This window comes from Notamacropus eugenii, chromosome 1 (genome assembly GCF_028372415.1).
Source record: "Notamacropus eugenii isolate mMacEug1 chromosome 1, mMacEug1.pri_v2, whole genome shotgun sequence".
NCBI lineage: Eukaryota > Metazoa > Chordata > Mammalia > Diprotodontia > Macropodidae > Notamacropus > Notamacropus eugenii.
The window spans coordinates 625,900,368-625,917,627 of NC_092872.1; the positions used below are offsets into that span (position 1 = coordinate 625,900,368).

A 17,260-nucleotide genomic window follows, 5' to 3' on the forward strand; every position below is an offset into this window, starting at 1 on the left:
AATCTATTTCTAATACCTATAGAGTTAAAAGGAGGGAGGAGGGGCAGTGGTGGGTAGGGATGGATTCTTGGCCCTAAGGCAAAGATGAGAGAAATGGATCAGTGCTGTTGTCTGCTCAGCAGAATTTAAAGAAAATGGGTCTTATTTGAACATCAGCTCAGAATGATAAAACTCAGTTCTATGATAGAGTTCAGTATGAAAATGGGTTTCCAAGTGACATCATAAAGCACAGATGACATTAAACCGCTATGTAAATGGCCTTATCTTTTTCTCATCCCTATATGGTTCATTATAGGAACACACACACGATCTCAAATCTCAACAACTTCCTGGCAGGGACAGGAGAAAAGAAAATGGGATCCAGCCTTCAGCAAGGTGTCAGAGCGGCATCTGCAGGACTTCCTCATTTGGCTGTGGTTTAAAATTGCTGAGAAGAGACTATGGATTTGTTAAGGAATCTACATGGCATTTTCCCCAGAGACTGCCCTTTCTTTAGCAGCTAGAGAGCACATCAGGAAACTGAAGAAGGATGCATGCTCTCTGCAACTTAATTTTACTTCCTTGATGTGATAGATGGAGAAAGGCATAGTTCAGAGATCTGACTTCCAGAACAATCAACTCCTTTTGCCTGCTCACTTCAGAGTGAACAGTAATGAAACTGTCCATTCAATAAGTGAATCCCAGCCTCTGCCAGAACTAGAGAAAGGTGAATGACTATGGTTCATTAAACAAGGGTGCACAGAGCTGAAGGTTTTCTTTAAGGAGACAATGGTAAGTCCAGCTAGATTTTCAGTGCACCTGGTTTTGGTGAATTCTTTCATTTTAAAATCTCAGGATATTCTCCATCCCTATGCTTCAGAACCATTTTTATGGGATCCTGTTTGATGTATGGCCAATGGATTATTAAAGGATGGCTACCACGACCCAGTTGAGGGACTGGCTTATTAAAGGAGAGAGGAATTAAGGTGAGCTTTTCATTATGAGGAAGGAGATGACTTAGCAAATGGGAAGTATGTTGAGATACATGACAGGGTAGAGAGCTATGTGTGATGGTATTGAAAGGAGGAAGCTAAATGTAGGCTCTTTAGATTGGAGTAAAGGGAGAGGGGTTGGCAAAGGGTGATTCAAGGTAAGGTGGTATAGGTGAAATTTGATGAAGAGGAAGTCTCAGGATTCTACCTTATTCTTGTTTCCCAATGAGATGTGCAAACAAACAATTGCAAGATGATGAGTCTGGAAGCGTAAACATAATTGACTATGATTGCATTCTTATGTAGGCATATTTTGATGTAAAATAACTGTGACAATGAATGTGAGGTGATTTCCCACCCAGGGAATTCCTATTTTCAAGTCTGGTAAACTGACTTATCTGAGATTTTGAGCAAACCCTTCAAACCTCTCTGAGCCTCAGTTTCTCCCATCTGTCAAATGGAGATTATAAGACACCACCACCTTTTTCAGGCGCCCGAGTGAAGAATCTAGCTCTGCTGACCTAAGGAAATAACATGAGAGCCCAACTTAGTATAGCATACCGACAAAACCCATAACAGCCTCAGCAACAACTGACTGGTAGAGCCTTTCTCTCAATCCCTCACAATCCCTGTCGTTCAGAAAGTTAAAACCATTGGGAACCAACAAATTCTTTTATGGGCACAGCTATCAAGATCTGTTAAAACCATCTGTTTCTCTGGCTGTTTTTCCTTCAAGTGTTTTTCCTTCATGAGCTCTTTCCTAACAATAAAAAAAAAAAATCTACTCTAAAATAACCAAGATGCTATGACTAAGAATGCCAGAGGTACATATCCAGTTTATGAGAGGAATTGCTTCCTAAAGAGGAATTTGGTTCATCTTGTGTGGAGAAAAAGGCAACGTCTCCACAAATATTATAGTAGCAGAAAGAAAATAACCCACCCCTTCATTAAAATGGCATCAGACAAGATTTGTATCTGCTCTCCTAATTGCTGCTGCCACAACTAAAAGCTTAAAGCTTGGAACTGAATTTATCTAGTGAGTGAAAGGGGGCTGTAGGAGCATTTCTTCTAGCCTATAGCAAACCCTCTTGCTGACCTTGAAGGGTGGCAGAAGTTGATTATTTTATGTATTTTTGTAGTACTTATCATTTCAGTCTTTCTGCTCTTTGACTTCCTTTGGCTTTAGAGGAGAAATGAGAATCTTTCCCCTACACAACCCCACCTTCCATTACTCTATCTCTTTATCTCTCTCCTCCATCTGGGTCTTTCTGTTTCTGTCTGCATTGTTCTCTGTCTCCGTGTCTGTCTCTCTACGTCTGTGCTTTCGTTCCTTTCTCATTGTCTCTATTTCTGTCTTTCCCTGTGTCTACCTGTGTCTGTCTTTCTCTGTTACTGTCTATCTCTGTTGCTCTGTCTCCATGTCTTTCTCACTATATTTCTGTCTATCTGTCAGTCTCTGCATCTGTGTCTGTCTGTATGTGTCCATGTCTCTGTCTCTGTGTCTCTCTCTTTCTCTCTCTCTGTCTTTTTCTTTGTTTGTCTGGCTTCTCACTTTTGTGAGAAAGATATGATACAGTCAGTTTTAGTCTTAACAATCTGCTTGAAGCAATATCCATCAATTCTTTGCTCTACCTGAGTAACTTGCCCTTACCACAGTCACAGATGGGAAGCTCTACATGCCTGCATTCTCCTTGAGTTTCCCTTCACCTCTAGATAGTGTTCTTTCCTCTTACGAAGCAGAACTTCATAAGCACCTTCACCTACATCTGCCCCCTCTGTCCTAGTCTTTGAATCATTTCAAATTCTCTAACAGAATATCTACTCCCTATCAGATAGGTCAATGCCATCACATCTTATTTATCTCTCACCTGGCTTCACCTTGGTTGATGGACATATAAATCTCCCAAGAATTCTCTTCAGGGATAGCTCCATGTGGTATAAGTAAGCTCACCCCTAAAATAGAACAAGGTCAAAGGTTATTTCCAGGTTTATCAATTATGCCAAAGTTTGTTAACATGTTGCTGGTATTCAACTAAAAAACAAAGAAATAAACAAATGTTCATCATTTCTCAGAACTTTGTAAATGTACACAAAAGTCTGTACTATCAGGAGAAAGTATTACTGAAAAGGGTTACCTGGAAGAGGAAACTTAAAAAAAAAGAAAAAGAATTCTTTTGAAAATAAATGGTTGTATTAACTTCTTTTCATAAGAACTGTTAAAACCACTGGACTAGTGGGTTTCAAACTCAAACTTCAAATTCAAAAAGAAATTGGGGGCTACTGAACTGTATACACATTAATGCATGTTGATGTAGAAAACCACATATTAACATTATCTATGTTCTGCTGATTTTTTAAAAATTATCATGTTATATATTTCTTATTTCCATTTTAATCTGATTCCCCCTGCACTAGAGTGTTATGTGCCTGTGACTGCATATTTGACAAATTTGCACTGCACCATGCGCCACAGAACATACCAAGCTGGGGAATGAATCAGCTCATTAACCTCCATGAATATTGCTCAAGAATCCTGCTTGTAGGAAACTCCACATCCATTCAGTCTTTGAATTCCTCAGCTAAAATAGTCAAGAGTTTGATCTATGACAATACTATTAAAAGTTTGCTAACAACTATGCTAAAATGGTCATCTAATTTAGGGAACCACTAGGGTGAGGTACTAGCAAGAAGCACTTTATTTATATATTCAATGAAAGGCTAAAGTCTTCCAAACAATATAGGAAAAAGTAAAGCATTATATGAGATTATTATCCAATACATTTATCCATTTGGGGGGCAGAAGCTTATCTCTTTACTACCAAGAATCTCCCATCAAAGTCATATGGCTGTGACATCCAGAATATATCTTTCTTGGAAGATTCAAAATGACAAATAATAACCTAAAGTACAACAAAATGATCATTTCCCTCTAAGGAGTAGCAGGAAAGACATGACTGAGAATATGTATAAATGTAAAAGAAGGCTGGCTAGCTTTATAATGAGAAGGAAGGCCAATAAATAGACAGGTCAAGGGGTTCATTAATAGTAATGCCATGATAATGAACAAGCCAAAGCCCTTCAGTAAACTCAGCAGATCCTCTTTGATTGTTGTACAGGAAGATATGGACAAGAAATATACAGAGCAAAAAGGCATGGTGAGGGTGAGGGTGGGAAAGAGGAGAGGTCAGCAGCATCAAAAAGGAAGCATCACACAAGCATACATACATACATCTATACATGGCTCCTACAAAGTATCATCCAATAACCATGGATTCTTCCAAAAATCATGTTTAAGCTTATATATAAGAATTTTTATTTTGGATTTGGCAACAGAAACCAGCATGGGCAATGATCACTACCATTACTTAAGTTCTTATTTAGCATTTTGCATATTTCTTCCTTATTTTTCCTTAGATGCTTTAAGGCAAAACTTTAGCCACAGCCAAGAAATAAAAGTATTTGTTTCTTAACTATTATCCAATTCAATGGCAAATGGAAAATTCAAGGAGCCTCACCATGGTAGAATAATACGATGTCAGGACAAGCTGTACAAGGAATCAATCCAGTTCCCACATTATTTAGTATTTTGGTTTCCTCCCTTCTCGTTCTAGATGCTCTAAAGCAAATCTTCTACCCTAGCCAAGAAATAAGAGTCTGGGAAGGGCAAAGATTCTCTAAAACAAACTGTCTCATTTATAAGAAGAAATGAACTGGTTATGCACTAACAACAACTTTACAAAATAAAACCTTGTGGTGTTTTCCTTTTCTCCTTGAATAATGTAGTTCTTACCTTTCATTCCATTAGAAGCAAGGCAACAGTACAAAAAAAGCTTTCAGGTTGGTGATTATAATTTAAATCCAGAGATGGCAGCCTTTGCTAATACACTCCTATCGGCCTGTTAGCCACTGTATAGTCATGAAATCTGAGATTCATTGCAAAACAAGTTATTTGTGATTCATATTTATGAGTACTATTCAGTAGCATGCTAGTTATCATCAGTACCTTTCACTGGCACTCAGAATGAGGCACATTTAAATCTTGCTTACATCTTCCTGGCAGAGAGATCCATTTATAAACCAGACCTTAATGTCAACAGTGTCAAGAACTATCATTGCCATAGTTAGGTACCTCATTTTGACTTCTTTCTTCCCTGTTCTACTTTTCTTTAAATACAGCTGCCAAATAAAGTGGCCTCCATCAAGTGCATCCCCTGTTGTTAAGTAGAGAGTAACATACTTAAGGTAGAGATGTGACCACATCACTCAGCCATTTGCTCTCCTCTCCTCCATTTAGGTTCACCTAGAATTCTCTATGTAATAAATCCCTTAGAGTTGATTTATGAACTTCAACTCTCCTTAACAACAGGGCAGCTCAGTCTACTGGAGATCTGAAAAGATACCCCTGTTATCCATAGATAGTTGATTTATTAAGTCAGTGCACAAGAAGCAGTTCCTTACTGGACAATGAGATTTGGAATTCTCCATGGAAAAGACTGGTTCTGGGATTTGCTTCCTCTTTTAAGCCATTGGCGATTCAAAGCAGATTTGCAGTGCAAAAAAGAACATCAGCATGCCAGAATTTACATGAGGAAGGGCTGAATACAGAAAAGGCCTAACATCTTGTCTCACTGAGCTAGATGCTGCTATTTGATAATCTATTTTAAATTTGCTTTTCCGACATACCTAGAGGCTCAATGGGAAAGGCATAATCAAAAAAGATTCTTTTTCATATCAAAATGTCTCAATTGCAAGAAAAACAAAACAAAACAAATTTGGGGTAACCCACAGGGTTCTCTAGACCAGACTTCTCATAATGGATGAGGTTATCTCTTCTTGAATAACAAAGTGAAAACTTTTGCAAAATCCTTGCAGTACATAATTACCAGCTTAAGACTGAAGTGTCCTTTATATTTATCCTGACATTTTGCCTGAATTTATAGATCCTAAAGAGTATTTCAGATTTATCTCAATAAACTGAGAGTCAGCACCAAGTAGTAAACAGAGTCCGTGGACTTGAATCCAGAGGACCTGTGATGCAAACCACTTCAAATGTTTCATAGTTGTATGGCCATTAGGAAGCTTCTTATCCTCTCAGACAATTGATATCCTCACCTTTAATGACAGAAACTCAGGAATAGCTCAAAGACTAAGATGCATCAATTAAATGAATGCATTTTTAAAATCTATTTTATTCCAAAGTGAAATATCTGCTTGTAATTATTTGTATTTAAAGTACATTTTCACAGACAGGAAATATTATGGTAAAATTATTCTTTATAAACTGCACCAATTAACGTTTGGCCTGTGTGTTAACATGAGGATGATATTTGTACTAACTCAGGGCTATTTTGAGACAAATACTATATAAAAGTGAATTATGATTACTTTCAGTCTCCCTATCCACTCTCCTAAATGCATAGGTTTATCATGGTGGTGAATGAAGTCAGTAGAATATATCTTCTATAAAGAGAAAAGGGCCATTTTACAAAGCCTTGCTTTGTTTTCTTTTACTTTTTTTTTTCTTTTCATAGAGGCCATCAGGGTTAAGTGACTGTCCAGGGTCACACAACTAATAAGAGTCTGATGCCGGATTGGAACTCAAATCCTCCTGACTCCAGGGCTTGTCCATTGTGCCACCATGTTGTCCTTGCTTTGTTTATTAAGGCACCAATTGATAACTTAATGTGTAAGTCTTCCTAAAGAAGTTTTCATTACCAGTGTTATTCTGCCATGTTCTGATCAGGAAAGTATACCTTCCCCATAAACACCCAAATGGAAAGATTTATGCCACTCCAAAATGTGTAAGAACTCACATTTATAGCACTTTAGATTTACAAAGTACCTGATTTAGCTGCCATTATATAAAACCAAAGAACATTTATTAAGTGGCCATTTCAAATGATCTAGCCCCCACAAAGAATCTGCTTATCTTAACTTTAATCCTTTTCAGATCCATGATTTCATCACTGTTGGTATTCTGTCCACAGACATAGATCAGAGTCCTTCTTTTCCTGTGGATTACTATGGACAAGTAGTAGCCAGTCTTTGGAGCTTACCCTTCCCTCTGTGTACTTAGCTAAGTTGTCCTCTAAAGATAGAAATACAGCCCTGTACTCAAAACTATTTTAGCTTTTTAGGACCTGTGAAAGTTTGTAATCGTTGGTAGGGCCTTCAATGACCTACTATGGACTATGTGCTACTCTAAGAGGATGACTTCAGAAGATGAATATTTAGACAGTCTCCGATTTTAATGAATAGCAATAACCTAAAAATTACCATTTACATTTCATAATTTTGCATAGCAAACACTTTCAAAAGTGCAAGAAGTTATTGTGCCTTTTAAGATAAAATATGGATGAGAAAATCTCATTTGTGCATTGAATTGGATTGGCTTTATTTCTCCACTGCTTTCACACCCCAGAGAATATTTCAGTCAGTATGACATAGAGACTAGAATGTTGGACATAATGTCAGGAAGATGGATTCAGCTGGTGCCTTGGACATGGGCTATGTGACCACAAACAAGTCCTTTATCCTCCCTAGTCCTCCATCTCCCTATTGAAAAAAAGAGGGGTTATAAAAACTGCAGTACCAACTTCATAGGGTGCTGTGAAATTAAAATGTATGGCCAGATACTTGGCAAACTGTAAAGTGCTGTGCAAATGTCAGATATTTTCATTTCTGCCTTCTAAATACTGTCCTTTGAGCTTCCTTTCTTCTTGTCCAAACCATTCTTGCTGAGCCATATCCTTCCAAGTGTTTAAGTGACCAAGTGTCTTGTTAGACACTCTGAAAACACTCCTTTCATTTAGTTGAACTATTTTGAAATCAAGTCCTTGTCTCAGGTGACTCTCTGAGAAAAGATCACTGGACTCCAAAGGTGTCCAATTAGTTGGTCTGGTGCAAGAGGCCAGTCCTGTTACAGGTTTTATTTCACAAGATAATATACCTGCTGCCAAAAAACAGGTTAGTTTCACATCAGTTTTGAGAAATCTACCACAGGAAGGTGGGCCTAATGACCTCTATCTGATGCTAACTTGGTACTTAATAAAACTTTCAGTTTGAGTGAACTCTCTTTTCAGCAGATAACTGAACCATCATGTCCTTCTTCATTTTCTGAACCAAAGAATCAGCAAAGAGTTCTAACTCACATTGACTTGGGTCTTGGACTTCTAATATATGGCTTAAGTCATTGAAATGAGATCATTGTAGGATTGATCTTAATTCAGAAGGCTCAAAATGTCTGCACTTTTAAGGCATTTATCCTTCAAACAAAACATTCAACAAACCAAGAAACCTACCAACACAAAACAAGTTATTCTCATAGAGGTAGCCCCAGAAACAAAGTCTCTATCCTGAACAGCTTTACAAGGTATTCTTATTTGTACTGATTAGGATGTGATGTCACCTCAGGTTGTCAGATGCCTGGCTATATTTATCATATTAGCTATTGATCAAATTAGACTTTGAGTGTTGTGTAATTAAGTCCCCTAGAAGTGAATGCTACCGTTAATTATAATCTAGTTGCCTATTAGAGGCAGCTAGGTGGTGCAGTAGAGGTCTCAGTTTGAAGTCATGAGAACTTGAGTTCAATTATGAACTCAGACCCTTACTAGCTATGTGACCTTGGGCATGTCATTAACCTCTGTTTAGCTCAATTTCCTAGACTGTAAATGGGTACAATAATTGCACCTACTTCCCAGGGGTGCCGTGAGGATCAAATGAGACATGGTTTATAAAGGGTTTTTGTTTTGTTTTGTTTTTTTCTAAAAAGCTGGGACAATTTACTTTTGTTCAGTGCAGTTTTCATTTATGAATTTCTTGATGTATAGCTGTGAAAAAGAAAACTTTAAAAAAAGCACATTGTATTTCAAACGGGGCTACTTGACTATGCCTTTAAACCAAATCACTCTGATTTTCACTGAAAGACCAAAAAGAGGCCCCAGCCCAAACCACTGTGGTTTATTTTTTAGGTTCTGAAAGAACTGTTGAATGTCCTTGTCTGAAACTTGGAGGGTCTTCACCTCCAAAACTGATATTTTTGTAGTGGTGAAGTAGGCCATCTTTTGTCTCAATTCTTATCTAGCCCTTAGTTATTGTATGAGTGTTGCCTCAGACAAATTGAGACCTGGGAAAGCCAAAGTCGCCCCTGCATTGGGCTACCCCAATCTTATTGACTTGTCTTTCGAGTGGATTTTAAGGACTTTGGAGGAGAGAGTGATGTGATGTCATTGGTCTTCTTCAGGAATAACAACATTTAGGTGGTGCTATATAAATGCTTCTTTCCCTTGTATTATTTCCATGTTTGAGTACTGGAGAAAGATATTCTTTGCATTTTCTTCCAATACCCTGGGAAACTGAATTATATTTAAACTCTAGGGACCCTCTGTGCTCCCCAGCTTTAGTTAATTTAGTTATCCTTAAGCTTTCTTCCTTGCGTTTGTATTCAAGCACCTACGTGATTAGATGGCCCTTCCAACTCTCAAATTCTCATTTTATGATTCTTTGATTCTGGAATAGCAGGAACTAAAACTAATCTTGGTTTGGCCACTTTGTGACTGTTTCTGTAGCTCCGTAAGGAGATAATAGTAACCTCAACGAGAGGAATGACTGATGTAGTGGTTTAAGGAACAAAAGGCATCTTAAATGATCTCATCTGAGCCTGACAAAAGCCCTTCAAGGTGGGTTCAGGTATTATTTTAATTCTACAGATGAAGAAATTTACATTTAGAGAGATTAACTGACTTGACCATGACCACACAGTTACTAAATGTTTTAGAAATGTTTGGAATCCAAGTCTTCTAGATTACATGGGCAGCATTTATTCTACTGGATACATTATCTGAGACAACTAATTTGGGATCTTGCTGTGATCTTGCCCTGCAATATATAACAAGTGAACAGAATGCTAAAATCATGACATACCTGTATTTGGCATCACTAAACGCCCTCCCAGATGGCCAAAAACACCGGTGGTCCTCAGCTCGGTTCTGCTGGGGAGTGATGAGAGATTCTGGATGTAGGGGGTTTTATTCCTGGGATGTATTGTATTAAATCCTCTAGTATTCCCATGGGGAAATGTCCCAGAGTGGGTCTTGCCATGATACTCTGCTCGTTCTGATACTCCCAGGGAAACCATGAATGAGCTCTGGACTTTGACCTTGATGTCCGACAATGGGTTAAAGAGTGAAGACTCCGTCATGAGTTCCTTGTCCAGGGGGTCCTGTAGGCAGATAGGCCCACTGTAGGTACGGCTCACTGTCAGGTCAGGTTGCATGGAGGAATTCAATAGGAGCGAGTTGCCTGGCAAGAGAAAATTGATCTGTCACTCTGAAACCACATGACTTTTACCTTACCACTTTACATCTGTCTTTACTAAATCAGCACAAACCTTTACATATCCAGCAGTTCCTTCCAACAGATCAAGCTACCCACATTCATTCTGAGTAATTGGAGAAGGAGCAACAGGCTGGTCATTAGAGATCAGGGGCTTTGAGAAAAGAGAATTGGCTATATCAGAGAGCCCTTTTAAAATATGTAGTGGGAGGCTTGGAGGAGAGGGCAACAAATGCTTCTGGTTCTCTTTCAAACTAATAATTCAGGTATCATTATTGTTATTATTTTAACCAGAGAGAAAAAAATGAAAATAAAGAAGATTATTTAAAAACCCATCTCCAGGAGGAAAACAACATCTGTTCTTTGAAAATGGCAAGAGATGACAGGGCATGATGATTTGGCAGAGTTGTTTATAACCCAAAGCTTCATCAGTTCCCTAGGCATTCACCTGGGACACTGCAAGAGTTGGGTGCAGAAATGTGACCACGGTGACCAGAACATTATTGAGACAGATAGCCTCACATCCAGATAGACTCTGAGAATTCAGTTCCAGAGAGCTGTCCTGGTATAGTAATAAATAGGGTATGAAAATGCACATTATGTGGCCAAGATGAACTACATGTATCTCGTGAAGGGGAGTAAGGACGTGCAAAAGAGCTTAGATATCTTTATTTCTTCCTCAAAGACCACGGAGAAGGCCATCTTTTCAAAAGGAAAAGAAAGAAAGAGAGAAACAGAAGGAGAGAGAGAAAGGAAGGAAGGAAGAAAAGAGAAAGAAGAAAAGATAAGAAAAGAAAGGGAAGGAAGGAGTGAAAAAAGGAGAAAGGAAGAAAGACAGAAAAAGAAAGAAGGAAGGAAGGAAAGATGGAAGGAAGGAAGGAGAGAAAGAAAGCAACAGAGAGAAATTAGTAACTCATCCATTCCAGTTCAAGAATATTTTCAAAGCCAAATATTAAAAGGAAGTGCTGTGATACTGTTTTGTGATGAAGTATTTTCATGTATTAGTAAATAACAAAAACCCCTTCCTCCCTGTTCCCAACCTCTTCCACAATACTGTTCCCAGTCCGTCAATGTGACAACTTAAATTGAAACAGAGACCACATTAAATAATTTTCCTCTGGGGCCTGACAAAATTCTTCAAAGCAGGATATTTTGAAAATGCTGCAATTCCAGGACAAAGTATGTCAGCTTCTAATGTGTTTTCCCCCCTTTTTCTCTTCTATTGTCATAATTTGTCTGAAAGCCAGCAAGACACCCATAACCCCGACTTCTTTCACGCCCTGTTCTGATGCTCTCGGAAACCAGAATCACAGAGGAATATGAACCAAATGAGATGAAACAATGTTGTAGATCTAAAGACTGCTTGATGCTTCGGTTCTCCTGCTTGAGGGTGTTGCCGCACTTGGGCCCTGCCCAGGAATCTGTCTCAAACACAAACTAGTTTGGGTGAATAGAGGTTGGAGCCTTGCTTTTTCTCAGTGCCTTTGTAGGCAAGGAGAAATGGAGAGTTGGCCACAGTTGAAAGAAAGTTGGTCACAGTCTTAAAGGAGTAGTAGTAGCTAGCAGGGTCTGCTGCTATCAGTGTTCCTAGCTTTGTGGTTATTATTTTTAATCTGAAGTTACTATTGTCAGGACTTCACAAGTTTATTTTTTTTCAGGTAGTTTATATAATGATGCCCTCACTTGCTTTTTGGGGAAAGGAAGTAGTGAGACTTATTTCTTCCAGTTTAGACAACACTGAAATGGAAGGTGACTGGTTTCGGATAAGGATGGTCTGTTGTGCGATGCAATCTGCCAAGGAGAGTTAACTGACAACTTGTCATGAGCCCAGCACAGGAGAGTTCACCAGGTTACCCTTATCATCTCTTCCCAAAAAAACCATTTATCTTTAGCCCCTGGGCTCTTATATTTTATTTAAGCCTTTTCACTTCTCACCTGCCAGGAACTATCATCACAGCATCCACGAATGACAGATGAAGTGTCCTTTTTTTCATAAATGGAATTTGAAATTGTCTATATACTATATGGATGGCAGTGGGAAAGTTTTAATGAAATTTTTAGAAAACTGCATTTTAAATAGTTTTAAAGTGGGCATAAGCATCAACCCTAGTAGCACAATGATGTGAAAAGATCGCAAATTGGGACGTTTGAAGATCTGAGTTTGAATTCCAGTTGTACTGCTTATTAATTGCGTGACCTGGCCAAATTATTTGGTCAGCCATTGACACAAGTGGGGCTTGACCACTGGTCCTCTGATTCTCACTGAAATATATTTTCCTCTCAGTTTCCTCATGTGTGAAATAAAAGGATTGGAATTTACATCTGAATTGAATTCTAAATTCTATGAAAATTAAACTTTTTCCAAAGTATCACAATTCACAGAAATGACACAATATTGTTGTTTTGTATATTGGTGTGACAAAGTGTCAAAATGACTATAAAATATGAAAAAAAATGCTTTAATTTTTAAAATTCATTATAAAACCAAATGCCAGCAAGAACCAATACTTGAAGCCTGAAGCACATTCATTGCAAAGAATCGCAATAGAATACAATATGGGGGGAAAAATGTGCCCTCTTTTCAAATTGATGTGATTTCCCTGTTTAAGATCCCATTGTGCCCTGGGTCTTTCCTCTAAACACTTGTCTTTGCTCATTCTCTACCAGATCATCTGTGCCTTCATGGGATCATAAGATTTGGAGGTAGAAGGAATCTTAAAGATAATCTAATTGATCTTCCTCATTTTAATTATGAGGAAAGAATCTCAGAGAGGGGAAGTCACTTATCCAAGGTCACACAGGAAATAAATGTCATAATTCAAGCCCCAAGCCTTCCAGTGTTGTTTGTCCTATCCCATGCTGCCTTCTTTTGTTTATCCTGTGCCACAGTGGCTCTTAACACTCGATAGAGGATGGAAAGACGAAGATACTGAAGTGACCTCTTCATTATTCTAAAATAGTATATATGTATATACACACACGCACACACATATATGTTATACACACATACGTATATACACACATGTATATACGTATGTGTGTATATATGTATTTATATGTGCATATTATTCTAAAATGAATACATACACATATGTGTATGTTACTTACATGCATACATACATAAGCATTGTATGTTTGATGCTTCCCTTCTCCTACTCGAGGCTGTTGCTGTACCTAGGCCCTGCTCAGGAATCCTTCTCAAATATAAACTCCTTTGGGTGAAACCTTGCTTTTGATCAATGCTTTTGTAGGGAGGGAGAAATAGAATAACCATATAGGTATATATATGTGTGTGTACACATACATATATGTATGCTTCATTCTCGTCTGCCCCATTAGTTCCAACTTTGACTCATAGAAAAGAAAACAAATGGTCCTCTGCTTTGGATATGATTATTATTTTGTTTCAACAAAATTGATTTCCTTTTACCTACCAAAAAAGAAAAAAAAACTTGAAAAATCTGTTTTGCTGATTTGGAGATAGTTGAAACTTGATAATGACGGAAGATTCCATTTCCTCCATAAGGAAATAACCCATTACAAGACTTGTAAAGTCCACTGCTCACTGACTTAATGTCACCTTAGAGGATTCTTTTATGGGAGCCTAGGCCTTGAGCTAATTTGAATATACTACAGGGTAGAGAAGTGGGTTTGTGACTTCATTGGTGTAAGGAACTCCCTGGGGCAGGAAATTGCTTTTTTGAATGCATGTTGACACCTTATCTGCAACTTGAAGCTTTAAATTGAACTGAGTCTAGAGAACTGAAATATTAAATGTTTCTTTTCTCAAGGTCACCCAGCTAGTTTGTGTCAGCAACAGGACTTGAACTCGGATCTTTCTGGCTTCAAGGCAAGCTCTCTATCTGCTATACTATGTTGCCTTAAAACAAGCTATGGAGAAACCAAACTTGTAAACTAAGAAATTAGGAAATGACTGAATTGGTCATGGCTCCTTGTTTCTTCATTCTTGGCAGCAAGTTCCCAATTTTGCGTGCTTGTACAGTGACAGACGACACTGATGCACGTTGTTAGGAGCCTGGTCTCCTAGTAGGTGATGACAATTTGGTGGCCACTCTCAGTCCCAACAGCTACATTCACACCAGAGCAACAACATGATCCGAGGCTCTCGTGAGAACATAGTCTATGGCTCTGAGGAGGACTTGTCAGGAAGTCCCCCGTCGCTGACCTTGACGGACTGTTTTGAAGTTGAAGGTCTGGAAGCCACCTGTCAGTGCAGAGGAGTCAATGACGTCCACGCCGTAGTCACTCTGGCTCCGTCTGTACAGGGTTACGCCAACCACCAGAACTGCCACAGCGATGACTGCTGCTCCCAATCCCGAGTACAGAGCAATGTCACTGGCGTTCTCAATGCCTGGAAGAAGAGAAAGAGAAGCCCTCTATTGGCACATGTAGAGAGAAGGGAACCCAGAAAAAACAGGGGGAAAAGGAGACAGGGCTCAATGATGTAGATAACCCCAGGAGGATAAGGCAAAGCACAGGCTTACTTTGCTCAATTCAATAACCATATTCCTGACATGCTTAGGGTAAATCAAATAGCTATCAATGAACTCACATTGTATTTAAGGGAGTGCTTATTTGAAAGAACACTCTACTGAATCCTTTTTTAAAAAAAGAATCTCTTTGTAATGCAAATAACAGACCCCTTACTATTCGTTTTCCTAAAGCTGTCATACAGGTGTGACCCTGGGCAAATCAGTGCTGCTCAATGGACCTCAGTTTCTTCATTGGTAAAATGAGAGTGTTGAAGTAAATGATCAAATATCTCTTCTAACTCTAAATGCTTTGATTCTAAAATATTCTTATGCTATGTTTTCTTATAGTGGAATGAAAAAGATGGGAAAGAAGGAATATGTCTGTGTACATATACATCTATCTATCCATCTATCTATTGATCTATCAACTTATCTATTCTCACATGTATATGGATGTATCTGTGTACGTATGTACTCAATTAATATAAAGGGTCGCAAGGCATTTGCATCATGCCATGGAGAGAAAAAAAATATCAACTAATATATGAGTTAAGAGATGATAGGATTTGTAAAAGAAAGGTTCTTAACAGCCACTGTCCAAACTTCTCATTTTATAAATGAAGAGCCAGTGGTCTAGAGGGGGAAGTGACCTGGTTTCCTGGTTGCAAATTTCCTGATTCCAAATCCAGTATTTGTTTCTCCAGCCTTTTCCCTCTCCCCCCTCCCACCCCCCCACACATCAGGGATACACAGAGTCTCCCTGTCTGTTGCTATGACTGTAACTACTCTGCTAGAAGATGAAACATCCATTCCCCCATTGTGCCCACAACCACTACCCTAAATCCTTCAGGCTCAGTAGGCCATTGAAATTTGACCCTAGCTCACAAACTATAACAATTACTTTTGTGCTAGAATCCTTCAGCTTGAGAGGATATTGAAGCTTTCAGCTCAAGGCACAACCATTGCCTTTATTTGAGAGTATCAGCAAAGATATATATCTTTCAATGACTCAGAAGATCATAAATTTATAGCTGGAAGGATACTTAAGGGGATCATCCACTCTGACCCCCCTCATTTTATGGATGACAAAGCTATGTCCTGAGGGGTGAAGGACCTGTCCAAGGTCAACAAGTAGGAATTGGCAGAGCTGGAATACAAACCCAGGTAATCAACTCCAGATCAAATATTTGTTTCCACTGGGCCATGCAACGTTGTGGACACTTTGATATCGCTGGGAAAATTATCAAAGGAGTTCCTGACTCTAACTAGAAAGGTTTATTTTACAAGTGCAACCTGTGAAAGAAATTAGTTGAGATAAAGTACTCTGTATCATCTCCTGGGGTAGAGGTTAGATATTCCCTAAAGCAAGTCAAAATCACAAGACTTTAGGTTGAAATTACAGGTACTTTGTTTCTTTCTCCCCCTACCCACTCAAGAGATGTGTATATACTCTCTTCCCTTTCACTAATCACTTTCTTAGCCTTTTTTTTTTGGGGGGGGGGGTCATGGCATGGACCTCTCTGCCAGTCTGTAGAAGCATATTTTTTAAAAAATTATATCTGAAGGAAATGTTAAATTTCAGTTATACCTTAGTGAAAATAAAGATACACACATATGCATATCATATATTATATATATATGTATTTACACACACACACATATATATTTCCCATTCCAATTCATAGACTCCCCCATGAAAAGTATCCACAAGCACTTGGAATGTTCTTTGGTTTGACTCTAGACCAACTATCAATGTGTCCCATCTCTTAAGCAGATTCAAAATGGCTCCTGTAATCCAACATACCTGATTTCACCTTACCTTGGACTTTTGTCTCTGAAAGTAGATGTAATCTTGGGCAGTGTAAGAAAATATGAGGAGGTTAAGTGCCACCTAACCACATAATTAATCTTCTTTCAGATTACTTGGTAAGTAGACTTAAAAGGGCCCAAAGTAATTACCATGTCACCCAAAGTCTGGCTTAGTGGATAAAATAAACCCATCATATATTTACCCTGTAATTGTATGCTACTTACTATGCATTTTACTGCATCCTAATATGGTACTTATGTTATCAAATGAGTAGCACTTAGCACACAAGTAAAGTGAATTTATTTTAAACAAAGTCAGTGGACTGTAAAATAAGGTGTTACCAAATTAACAATGAATGAGGAATTCAAGCTGAACTAGTTCTGTCACAGGGCAATAAACAGAAAGAAAAAAGACATTGTAGCATTCAGAGAAGGTAGTCAAAAGGAACAGGAGCTATGAGGGCAGTGGCCCATTTGGCTCTTTTCCCACCCAGAATATCCTGCAAAGGTGAAGGTGGCAGTAAAGAGGGGTGAGAAGTGGGCCCCCTTCAGTCTTGTCAAAGGATAGGACTGAGTAGCAAAGTAGTCTGAGGTAGGAACACACAAGAAACCTGGTTCACAAGCCCTCAAAGGGACCTTACTGAACATGCA

The 17,260-nt window shown here is 38.6% G+C and overlaps 1 protein-coding gene across 3 annotated transcripts in view; it reads right to left on the reverse strand.

The window, feature by feature from the left end:
* UNC5D (unc-5 netrin receptor D) overlaps positions 1-17,260 on the reverse strand; it is an 804,024-nt gene that overhangs the window by 91,516 nt on the left and 695,248 nt on the right. For 2 of the 3 annotated variants that reach the window (XM_072635216.1, XM_072635218.1), the window contains 3 exons: positions 14,494-14,679; positions 9,897-10,274; positions 2,840-2,924 (listed from right to left, as the gene is read on the reverse strand). In XM_072635216.1, coding sequence (XP_072491317.1) covers positions 2,840-2,924; positions 9,897-10,274; positions 14,494-14,679 — 649 coding nt within the window. The remainder of the gene's footprint in view (positions 1-2,839; positions 2,925-9,896; positions 10,275-14,493; positions 14,680-17,260) is intronic. The other variant, XM_072635217.1, reaches the window with a different exon arrangement.